We start from the raw sequence: 13,067 nt of genomic DNA, 5'->3' as shown, positions 1-13,067 counted from the left end.
TGGAAATCCTGACCATCATTTCATTGTACCATATTTATTCTTATCAAGCTAAGGCAAACCTTAAAAATATTATAGTTCTTCTGAATAATTATTGCACAAATAATGTAGTGGAATCTGAAATCCAGTTTTATTAATGAAATAAATAGTCTGCGTTTGCATTGGATTTAAAGCAGTTTTAATTGCTTTTATAAAAATGAAATCTATTTACATGCATTTTACTGTTGCTATTTTATTGTTAAGTTGCTTTAAGATTGTTCATAGGAAGTGATTCACAAAATAGAAATAAATAAAAATTATAGCCCATTCAGTCATGCCTGCCAGTTCTAGAATATGAATTTTAACTTACTGGCTTTTGAACTTAAATATTACATTTGGAAAATACTCAGAACTGGTAAAAATTAATAGGATTTATAATCCTGTCTTTATATTAACATACTGTATTTACGGTAATAATACTTAGCCAGATATAAATTACAGTGGTACCTTGGTTTGCAACTGCTTTGGATTATAACCATTTCAAAACCAGAAGTGTGGGTTCCTTTTTTTGAATTACAACCCATTTTGGGGGGGAGCCCCCATTGGCAAAAGCGTGCCTTGGGTTACAACCTGTTTTGGCTTACAATCGGACCTCTGGAACGGATTATGGTTGTAAACCAAGTTACCACTGTATATGCTTCTTTATCTGGTTTTTAATGTCCTTGCAATTATGTTCCTGTAATAAATGTGTATTTTGGTTAAATTATTGAAGTTCTGTTCTGACTTGTTGTGTAGTCATCATCATTGGGCTTAAACTATTAGAGCAGAACTTTCAGGGAGTAGGCTGGGAGAAGTTGGACATCACTATGTCAAAGGAGGAAGAGAGGTGTTTTGTTTCTTGCCAAATCTCAGAAGACTTCTGGTGATGTACCGGTATTTAGTAGCTGCTATTTTATAATAAGTAGGGGCTAGTGGCAGAATTTCCCTTTTAGATTTGAAGTACCAGTACAGTGGTACCTCTAGTTATGAACTTAATTCATTCCAGAGATCCGTTCTTAACCTGAAACTATTCTTAACTAGAGGTGTGCTTTTGCTGCTGCTGCGCGCCGGCACACAACTTATGTTCTCATCCTGGGGCAAAGTTCTCAACTCGAGGTAACTCTTCCAGGTTAGTGGAGTTTGTAACCTGAAGCGTTTGTAACCTGAGGCGTTTGTAACTCGAGGTGCCACTGTATTAAAAAAGAAGTGTAGATTTGGTCCATAAGAAGTCATGACTCAGGGTTTTTTTAAAGCAGGAACTTGCCAGAACTCAGTTCCAGCACCTCTCATTGCCATTATAAGAGAACAAGGGAGGTGTTCATGGTAAGTTCTGGCACCTCTTTTTCTAGAAAAATAGCACTGGATAGGAGTTACTATAATGGCAAAATTTTGATTTTGTGTCATATATCCACTAAAACACACATAACTTGCTTGTCAGTTAAATTAAAGGTGTTGTTCAGTGAACAGAATTCTATTATTTGCTCTGGAAGCTGTAGTTTGGCTGTAAAAGTTGAGAACATATGGAGGTGGAATAGCTCAGTTGGTAAGAGCATACGACTCTTAATCTCAGGGTTGTGGGTTTGAGCCCACATTGGGCAAAATATTTGTAGCATTTGTAGGAGTTTACAATTCTATGATTCTGTTCTAAGAGACAGGAAGCACAAGTTTCATTCTCTTACTTTGTGATCCATGTTTTTCTTTTCCAATGTCTAAATCTGTAGTCAGATTATCAAGATCTCAATCTAGAGAGAGAGGGAGAGAGAAATTCTCCATCTCAGATGTTTTGATTTTCACATCAGGTGTTTCAAAGAATGAGGAATATGAAACATGAGTCACTTGTATTTCCTGTCACCACCTCTGCATGTCATGCATCTGAAGCTATTCAAGGTCACACACAAAAACATCTTCTTAGTTATGGACTCAGCAGTAAGTCTTGGATAAATTGTTATTTCTCAATTTCAGATCTGCATCTGTAAAATGGGAACAATAGTGGCCTCTTTCTCAGGAGTAATCAAGAGAAAGATAATAAAACTGTTTCCACACATCAAAAGATCTCTGTTATTAATAAGAAATTTGTTATAATAAAGTCAGTGAGACATAACCATTTAAATCCATGTAGTTCACTTTAATTAGTTATTTGTGTTGGTACACCAGACCATAAAGACCAGGTGCAAGCCTTACCATGTTTACTCAGAAACAAGTCGTATTTAATTTAATGGGGCTTACTCCCAGGTTTAGGATTGTCAGCATAAACAATACTGTAACAAATAATAACTTGCCATTTCAAATCTTAAGCTTTCTGCTTTATAAACCGTATATAGCTCTACTTGTATTATCTAAGAAAAGAAATAATATTTTAAAATTGCTTGTTGCCTAAAACTGGTTATACTGGAAATCAGTGTTAGAAACTGAGATATCAAAGCCAGGAGCTAAATGGCACCTCAAACCTAGGTTATGGGCACAATAAAAGAATGTCTAGGTGAACTTTTTTATAAGAAGAATACAACACTGAAAATAAATGATCTGCAGCTAAAATACTATGTTCATTTTTCTGCCCACCCTCCTAATATTCTTAAGAGGGTCTCTTCTCCAGTCTTCAGAGAGCAGCTGGAAGTGGGGAAGCAGAAAAAGGTCCCCCTTTCCTTCCACTCTGCAGTTTTAATCTGAAGTCTTAGGCGCAGTACTGCGCCCAGAGCTCAGAAGCTTCTCGCACTAATGAAATTCTGTAGCAAAATGTGCCTATTTTGAAACTATTCAACCCACACATGTGGGCACATGGAGGCATAAATTACAATTAATGTGTCCTCTCCTACCCATTAAAACCCATCCCATAGTTTGGGTGTCACTAATGCATGGATGACTGGTGAGATCCACTGTCTCAAGGTAGGGTTGCAGCTGGTGCATCAGCCTCTGTATGCTGACGCAAGGCAATCCTGGCCACAGCCACAGCTGAGCCTCCCAGTTAGCAGTGTGTCCAGGAGCACTCCCAAGCAGTTATTGTAGTGGAATCCATCCAAGACTAGCTGTAATACTTTGCACTTTAAATTGCCACAAGATCCTCATGATAGTTTTGCTGCAACAGACTAACATGGCTAATGGAATGTTTCCCTTGTTACTATTCTGCTGTTTGTTTTCATTACTTAATTTTGTTACTAGATAGTGGTACCTCTGGTTACGAACTTAATTCGTTCCGAATAATACTATTTCTAGGTTAGCCGGAGTCTGTAACCCGAAGTGTTTGTAACCCGAGGTGTTTGTAACCTGAGGTACCAATGTATATAGGACCCATGAGGAAAGTGTGGGAATATTATAGTTCTCTTTGAGATTTTCCTGACAATAATTACCATAATCCTAGCATAAAGATAAGGAGAGTTTGTTGAGCAAAGGTTAGGTGCATTATAGGGCTACTCTGTAAGGAAAGCAGAAGGCAAATAATGTGTGCACTGCTTCAAGAGGCAAGTGTAACAGTGAGTCAATGGTGGAATCCACACACATATGAAAAAATGCTGTGAAAATGCTTTTTTAAAAAATCATTTTGAAATATACATTGAATTTTGCATAACTCTCCATCTAGTTTCACACTTGTATATTGCACTTTACAACATATTTAAAACGTTTTATTTGCAGCTGTGTAGCTGAGTCCACTATCTGTTCTCAGTGTTTCATGTTGCTGGCTCAGCGTACTGGGTGGCTGTCAATTGGAGGAATATATATGCCTCTCTCTGCCTATCCTCAAAAGAGATAGCATTGCAACCCAAGTGTGCCCTCGTTCACCCCACTGAACTTCCTTAGAAACTAATCTTGTAACTTGGTCCTTACAAAGAGGGCATGCTGAGCAAGATTTGAGACACACAAAAAAGTCCCGGGTTGCAATCGTACACTGACACAGGAGTAAGACCTACTGAACTCATTGGGACTTAACATCTGACTAGACAGGTAGAGGATTGAACTGTTGGTTTTATTACCGCCTTTTCTACAGCTGCTGCTTCCAGATTATTATTCACCTTGCTTGACAACAAGGTAGTAGGAGAGTAGACAGCCCACCAACCTAAAAATTATTCTCACCAGTAACTACAGTGAAACCAAAGAAAGCAGCAGAGGGACCAAACCTTGCAACATATCCAGATACCTACACAAGCAATACTGTTACAGGACCTAATGATATTGTGACTGGCATCATGGGCTTATTCACCTGCTCATTCCAATATGATATGGGATATCATCTACTAGAGATGCCTCTCTACACAGAAGAACAAACGGCTACAAATCTTGACACCAGAAACAGCAGTAGCCAGAAACCATTATGAGAACATGTCAACATGCAGGGATATAACTGTCAAAGGAATTTCTAAGAGAGACTCCAGTGTGCAACCACTGAATTACTACAGAGGAATCTTTGTTCAGGAGCAGGCTTCACTTCCTCTTCTGTCTTCCTGAGAGACCAGAGGATCCCTGTTTATCATGGGATGGGGAGGGATTACAGATTTCTAATCCCATGTACCAATACCAGGATATTTGTGCTACTATGAGGCATGGCTGGCCTAGTGGAGTGGGTGTCTCTTGGCTGCCATTCTGACAATGGCATTGCTGCTGCTTACCTGGGTGATGCGGAAATGGGGCTGGGTGTTGGCAAGGGCAGGGCTCCGTGGGTGCAAAAGTTGAGCCAACTGCTGCTACCCTACTTAATCTCTGCACCATCCAGGGGAGTAAAAAGGTAGAAGGTAAAGGACCCCTGGATGGTTAAGTCCAGTCAAAGGTGACTATGGGTTTGTGGCACTCATCTCGCTTTTAGGCCAAGGGAGCCAGCGTTTGTTCACAGACAGCTTTCCGGGTCATGTAGCCAGCATGACTAAACCGCTTCTGGCGCAACGGAATACGGTGACGGAAACCAGAGCGCACCGAAACGCTGTGTACCTTACTGCCACAGCGGTACCTATTTATCCACTTTTGTAGATGGCATGCTTTTGAAACTGCTAGGTTGGCAGCAGCTAGGACAGAGCAACAGGAGCTCACACCGTCATGGGGATTCGAACCGCCAACCTTCCGATCAGCAAACCCAAGAGACTCAGTGGTTTAGACCACAGCGCCACCTGCGCCCCTTTCATATCCAGGTGAGTGGCAGTGACAGCACTGTCAGAAGTGCAGCTCCACAGCAGCACCGATCTCAACAGCCACTCCTGGTTATCACCAACACTGCCTTAGGAAGTCTAGACATTTTGCTGCTATGTAATTATGTACAGTAATTATCACTGCCTGTTCTTTTTGCCTTTCTCTACTCTTTGACCTCTCTGTTCCACTATTATAGACTTCATGCATTTGATTAAGCAGACTATTATTAAAACCATTGTTAGCCTTTAAGGTGCTTCACTGTTTTTCTTGCATTTAGGCCGATTGATATTTTGGGATTTCTTTGATGGATATATTATTTTAAATTTTGTATTAGGGATAAGTGGAAAAGCTAGGCATATTCGTTATCATTTTAAAAGGAAAAAATCCAAAGGAAAAAGACTGTGGTGGTAGTTTAACTAATTATACAATTGTGTTGACACAGTCCCATGAACTGCATTCCAAGCATTATACCTGAATCTTTTCCAGAGTGTATAGTTGCATAATGGTACTTTTCCACAGTTCCATATGTTTGAAAATCCATACATGGGAATTGTAAAGGGGGGGAAAAACACTAGCTGGTGTAATATGTGCAAAGGTGCATCGTTTTGTAGAATATCAGCCTCTCTGAACAATAGGCCAATTTATTTAGAAGCAGAAGTCAGGCCTCTAAAATCTGTACATCATTAACTGGTGAGGGTATGATAAGGTAGAACCACTGGGTTAGATCCATACCATGTTATTTGAACTTGGGTTTCACTGAAATCAATGTGAAACATTTGCATTTACATGGGAAAATGCTGAGTAGACATGATTAGGATTTCACTGTTGGCCACAGTCCTACTGATTTCAATGGGAAAGTTTGAAAACAAATGACTTTCCCTGGTGAAAGTCATTTATTTAGATAATTTATATGCAGTACCACCTTTTGCACAAGTCATACAGGTAAACAGATAATAGGCATAAAATAATAGTATCCTTTAAAAATACTTAACAAATTATTAAAGAACCAAGGATTAAAAACCTAGCTATAAAAACACCTAGCACCTTTAGCTATAAAAACACCTAGCTAGGTGCTATAAAAACACCTAGCACCTTTAGAGAAGACAGACAACTAACAAATAAATCCCTACATGCAGGTTGCACATCCCTGCATTGTCAAATTGTCAAAGCAGTCCACTTAACCATTGTTGGCAATATTCATAAGACAAGATGCTATATCCAAAGGGCATCAGGGAGCAAATAGTTTGTCTATTTGCCCAAACTCAAACCATCTATGGTTTACTGAAACAAGGTAACTTCGAACCTTGGTTTATAAAGTTGCTTGTTTCAATTAACCATAGTTAGGATTAAACAGTTCAGCGTTCATATGTAGCCCTAAAATGTGGTTAATCAAAATGGGGAAAAAAACTTCCAATTTCTGCACAGCCACACTAGAGGAGCAGAAGGGAGTGAAATCACATGAGCCCAAGGCTCATCTAGCCTCATTCCTGGAACAATAAAGTTTATCACCACATTCAATAGCAGCCAGTAAGCCTGCTTTGGGGGACGCAGGTGGCGCTGTGGGTTAAAGCCTCAGCGCCTAGGACTTGCCGATCGAAAGGTCGGCGGTTCGAATCCCCGCGGCGGGGTGCGCTCCCGCTGCTCGGTCCCAGCGCCTGCCAACCTAGCAGTTCGAAAGCACCTCCGGGTGCAAGTAGATAAATAGGGACCGCTTACCAGCGGGAAGGTAAACGGCGTTTCCGTGTGCGGCTCTGGCTCGCCAGAGCAGCGATGTCACGCTGGCCACGTGACCCGGAAGTGTCTCTGGACAGCGCTGGCCCCTGGCCTCTTAAGTGAGATGGGCGCACAACCCCAGAGTCTGTCAAGACTGGCCCGTACGGGCAGGGGTACCTTTACCTTTACCTTTAAGCCTGCTTTGGAGATACTGACCAGGTTCCTGCACTCCCCACTCCTGCTCCCATCTAGGCTGAATCAAGTTATTTTACATCCAAATATTCACACTTGCCATTGTGGCATTCCGTGAGCAGACCAAGACTATTGGGCCTTCTGTTGTTAATTATGTTGTGTTCGTGCTAGTTTGCCATTTCCTTGCAATCAGTTCTCATGATTTAAAATTATTGTTGCTGTGTTCGAGTTGTGTGGTTGTAAACCACTTTGAAATCAGCCGGCGAAAGGTGATGTAGAAACTTTGAAAATGAAATAAATTGGCAACGTATTATGAAATTGGTAAAGTAATATATAAAGCAGTTTATATACAAAAGCATTATTAAATAGTTATTGATAAAGTTTCAAGAACGGCTCGTAGAATACCCTAGGCTTTTTAAACAATTACTAAAGTCACTTGAAAAATATATTCTTTCAAGAAAATCTCTTTGCAAACTTGTCTTTAAGCTGTCCCAAAGCTGTGGTGGTTTTCTTATGCAAGGATATTAACATAGCTATCCCTCTGGAACGTTTTGCAAATTTGTGATGCAAAAAACCCTAATTATCAAAGGAGATTATAATTATATACCCTTTCATTTCAGATACATAGAAAAGAATGAATTATGACAACCAGGATAGTATGTGTTGCTGTAGTCTTAGATGACTGCTTATATAAACCTCATTCATTTACAATTACATCGTAAATACAAATCCCTGATGAAAGTCAACGTGTGCCTGCAAGCTACTTGGACTAGTAGAACTGGTGTGGTCAAAACACATCACCAGTGATGGTTCCATAGCAGATTTTCCCAACCCCAGTGCCTCAACAGATGTACCGTCAAGTACTTCAGCTGGAAACATTGTGAGGTTCAAACCAAAATCCTGTAGGACTAAATATGTAAATTCTTCACATACATAGAAATCCATACGGATACTGCTAGGTTTCAAAAGTGAAACATTTGTTGTGGCTTCCTTATGCATCACATTCCACATTGTGACTTTAAAAATTGGCTCTCTTGCATGAAGCACATCAGCCCAGTTCGACTCAGCAATTTAAGACCCTTGCGGTTCCTTCCAACGCTACAAATCTAAGTCAATAGTATAAAGGTTTAGAAGTCTCCCTTGAAGAAAAGCTATATATACCGATTCATCTTCAGAGCAGTCCTACCTCATAGATGATATTTTCTCATGCACCTCAGCCCCAGCGAGGAGGTCTCAAGGCACAACTTCACGGTCTTCTCAAAGAGATGGTGCAGCAGTGAACCAGGCTTCTCCTCCCAGGGCTCTGCTCAATGAGGGGAGGATGAAGCAGTTATGGAAATCACCTATGAATGCAGCACTTATCACCCACTATCAGATGCTGCACCCACAAGGGATTACATGAAAGCCCACCAGAAGCCAGGCTCCTCTGTTGGATGTCATATAACAGGTTTTCAGCTAATCTGCCTAGCTCCAATACAAAGCACTAACATTCATCTACTTATAGGGATGCTTCGCGTAATTAATGTCCAAATAATAATTGAATTGCTCTTCAACTGCTTTACTCCTCCTCTGATATGATTTACTTCCACTCATGGTAATTTGCAACATGATTTAGCAGAACACTTTAAGTGGGTCTGCCACATTAGCAGAAGACTGCGGCTACATTCTCAGCAGTCTCAATGAATATACATTTACTCCTGAGAATAGCAATTTTTAGCAGCATAAATCAAAGCCACTACAGCTAAAATTAAAATATTCCTCAGAAGTCCAGGACAGCCATGAACTTACTTTTAATGGCCCTGGCAACCACCATTTAACTTCTATGATTTATAAATAATTATGGTAACTTCTTAACATAGGGGTTCTACCACTGAGTTAAAGAGAATCTTGTCCAAGCTTAATCTTAGGGACAGATAGAATATAAATTTAAAGATGTAAATAATAATTCATGTACTGGTTAAAACAAATTGTCCATTCTTGCATACCACTTTTTCTCAAGCGCTCTACGTGGGGCTACCTTTGAAAGTGACCTAGAAACTACAACTAATCCCGAATGCAGCTGCCGAGACCACATAACACCAGTTCTGAAAGACCTACATTGTCAAAGTGTTGGTGCTGACCTTTAAAGCTCTAAATGGCCTCAGCCCGGTATACCTGAAGAAGTGTCTCCACCCCCATCGTTCAACCCGGACACTGAGGTCCAGCTCCAAGGTCCTTCTGGCGGTTCCCTTACTGCAAAAAGTGAGGTTACAGGGAACCAGGCAGAATGCCCTACCATCAGAGGTCAAGGAGATGAGTAATTATATAACACTGAGGAAGCACCTGAAGGCAGCCCTGTTTAGGGAAGTTTTTAATGTTTGATGCTTTATTGTATTTTTAATAAGCTGTTGGAAGCCGCCCAGAGCAGCTGGGGAAACCCAGCGATATGGGCGGGGTGTAAATAAAAAATTACTATTATGATGATTAGCATAATTTCAAAATTATTTACACAAAATTAAAATTAACATTAACAGCAAGATTCTCAAACTGCATTAAAACCGTAGTGTGATGTTGTGGTGTTGGAATTAGACAGTCACTTTTGCCTTTTTATGATAAGCACAAGATGAAGTACATAAACAATTGAATTCTCTGTAAGGTTCCACAGTGTTAAAGATTGAAATACATTTACCACTAGCTGCAAAAACTTTCCCGTCCAAGTTAGCTACACTGGCGTCAGTAACTATCATTCAATGAATCCCTGTTCAGACCTGTACAGATAACAGCATGTGGTAACTTCAAAAGTAAACTTCACAGTGGGATGATGCATTATCTGAATCTACCCTAGCTTATCTCAAGCTCAAATTTAATACTGGCATAAAAATAACCCACAAACATAACAGAGATTTCATTACATATGTTTATTGACAACCAAAGTGAAGATATTTACCAATGTTAAGAGAGCTTCAATATTTCAGAACAGAAGCAAGTTAGAACAAAATGACTTTTAAAAAGCCACACTCATATTTAATAAAATGAAATTAATGTTATGGCAATTATTTAGAAGTTGTATTATAATTCCACCATGATGTGGTTTAAATATAGAAAAGAAGTTCTCTTTCTGTTAAATTTGCTAATGATGTTTTGAACATCATGTAGCTATTAGCATAATGGAACCAATCAGTCAGTATAGCTCATCCTCGTCAACAAAATAGTCCTGAACACCATGTAATCATTAACAGACAATTGAAAAGTCATCATCATAAAATGGCAGCACAAAAACAACATCACCAGTAACCAAAAATAAAACGATTATACAGGGCTGTGATAATTAATCCAAGCTGAAACTCAACTAAACAAGATGGTCTTTACAGGTCTACAGTCTAGAAGCAGCTAGGGTAGTCTCCCAAAGGAGGGAAATCCAGATGAGAAAACCCTGTGCCCAGCACCTGCCATCCAAACGGAGGACAAGGAACTCCTGAGCAGAGTCTCCCCTGCTGAAGTTTCTTCTGTATCTATAATCCTTTTAAAACTTCACATTAAGACTAGGGCTAGGCGATATCTGATTTTCAACACTGTAATATATCACCAGCTAAACATTATGATATACTGATATATCACAATGTCTGAAATAAGGATGGAGCTATGCAGAGGCATTTGTTGGCTTCACAGTTTTTCCTGCACCATTATTTTTGCATAGTATGTGTGCGCATGCACACACACATCATGATTCACTATATATTGCCCGGTCAAAAATTATAAAGCCAGTATCACAGTACAGTGGTACCTCAGGTTACATACGTTTCAGGTTACAGACTCCGCTAACCCAGAAATAGTGCTTCAGGTTAAGAACTTTGCTTCAGGATAAGAACAGAAATCGTGCTCCGGCGGCGCAGCGGCAGCAGGAGGCCCCATTAGCTAAAGTGGTGCTTCAGGTTAAGAACAGTTTCAGGTTAAGAACGAACCTCCGGAACAAATTAAGTACTTAACCCGAGGTACTACTGTATGGACTTCAAACTGGCTTTGGATGATATACTGATATATCACCCAGCCCTAGTTAAGACATGGAGGAAAACTGAGCAGCTTGCCCCATGTTGTGTACAAGTTATGCTACAGGAGGACCCTATGAGGTATCAACTACACTCCCCACCTGTGAAGGCATCTGCCAAGGTTACTGGTTCATTCCGTGTGGTATATAAAATATTGATATTTGTCCCATGGCCTAAGGCTCACAAAAAGGCAGTTAGTTGGTTAGCAATGATGAAAACAAGGTCATCAGTTTATCTACAGAAATATGTTAAATCTGATATAAATTGTTGCCAATAAGAATTCTTCTACTTCATAAGACTAAAAAAAGGGAAAAACTGATTTTAAAAATGCTTTTCTCATATATATTTCTGTATATTGAATATGGTACAGTAATCTGTGGCTGAGGCATTGGCTGGTTCCGCCTTCATAGTGGAGAGACATGCTTTGCAACCAAATGACTCCAGATTCAACCCTTGGTATCTCCAGGCAGATAAGTCTCCTGTTTGAATTCCTAGAAAGCCAGTGCCACTCAGTGTGGACAATACTAGAGGGACCAATGATCTGATTTGATATGATGAAGCTTTCTTGATTGGTTCAACAACCAACACATAGTTGCATAGCTTCTACACAGACTAGTACAAGAAATGTGTCTGCAATGGTATTTGAAACTGGAATCACTGTAGAGAACTGAACTAAACAGAAGGAACTGATTCAGGTAAGATAGTCAACACAGCAGACCAAAGGGTTATTTTTCAATGAGCTTCTCTTATCAATGAGCTGTATAGAACCCTGTTGAGAAAACTGTTTAGCTACCAAGCTATCAACATCATATGGGTCCTGAATTTAGTACTCAAGGCTTCAGACAACACATCTGGAACAAGTAATATAACCTATGACATTGTAAACTGCATTTGTTTACTTGATTTTAGGAAAAGCTTTTTTAATCCCTAAAGACACGTTGCAATTGGAAGAACAGTCAACAGAACCAGGTTAAAAACAACATCATCTTCCAGTCAATGTTATATGTTCCTGTGTAGATTTATTGCCATCACAGACACCATACCAAAGTCTATGATGCAAAGTTCATAATGTTAAAAGCCCTCTAACATTAATGAAACAGACTTGTCTCCAAATTAATTTGCTTATAATCTCAACTGATCATAAATCAGGGTGTGATGGCTAGTACTCAACAGAGCAGAATGCAGCCCAAAGGAACAAGCAGTCATTATTTTTGTCCCAGCTTAATCTTATATTCCCCAAAATGCAAGTTCAAACACATCTTGGGCTAAATTAGCCAAAGTATGATTATAACAAGCATCATTTTAAATGAATAACATCAGTGTTCTGTACTATTAATATTTAAGGGAGTGCTGATAAGAAGCCATCCCAGAGTAAAATTACTAAAATTACATAATAATTAGTAATTTCTGTAATACAGGATTTTACTTAAAATGAAGGAAGTCTTGCACTGAAGGTGCAATTTACAATCAAATATGCAGTCCCACTGAAATCCATGCATCTGCCCCAAGGGTTTAAGACTGTAGCTTTAGATAAAAAAAATTCCAGCCTTAATTAACTTGACTACAGTTATGTGGATGGACCAACTCTGGCATTTGCAACTGAGTCTTCCATGCTTTTAACATCTGCTTGTGGAAGAGACGCATGTGCCCATTCAAATACCAATCCAGTGATGACTGCCCCTTTGGTTTAAAGATTATGCATATCGTCAGATTTAATTTCCTTTTTCAGTTTAGCCAGGCGTGCAAGACATTCATCTCGCCAGTGTCTTCTGGCATTTAGGTGTTCAGGGTCAGCTGGGGTCTTGTCACACATTGCCTGGTAAGAAAAGGTTAAAAAAAATACAAGTCACAAATAGGAGAACTACAGTCATACCTTGGTTTACAGACGCTTCAGGTTGTGCATTTTCGGGTTGCGCACTGCGCCAAACCCAGAAGTACCGGAACGGGTTACTTCCAGGTTTCGGCACATGTGCAGAAACGCTAAATCATGCATGCGCAGAAGCGCTGAATCGT

General features: G+C 39.7%; 1 protein-coding gene and 1 long non-coding RNA gene across 6 annotated transcripts in view; one reads left to right on the top strand and one right to left on the bottom strand.

The window, feature by feature from the left end:
- The window catches only part of LOC310843850, a 55,372-nt gene that overhangs the window by 15,532 nt on the left and 26,773 nt on the right, over nucleotides 1-13,067 (top strand). The gene's annotated exons all lie outside the window — the stretch shown is intronic.
- Nucleotides 9,912-13,067, bottom strand: part of CRYL1 (crystallin lambda 1) — a 35,537-nt gene continuing 32,381 nt past the window's right edge. The window contains exon 8 of the mRNA XM_083737255.1: nucleotides 9,912-12,870. Within this exon, the coding sequence (XP_083593381.1) occupies nucleotides 12,742-12,870 (129 nt within the window). The 3' untranslated portion in view covers nucleotides 9,912-12,741. The remainder of the gene's footprint in view (nucleotides 12,871-13,067) is intronic.

Source organism: Podarcis gaigeae (assembly GCF_964106915.1).
Source record: "Podarcis gaigeae genome assembly, chromosome: 4".
NCBI classification, from domain to species: Eukaryota; Metazoa; Chordata; class Lepidosauria; order Squamata; family Lacertidae; genus Podarcis; species Podarcis gaigeae.
This window is presented reverse-complemented; position numbering and strand designations above follow the sequence as displayed.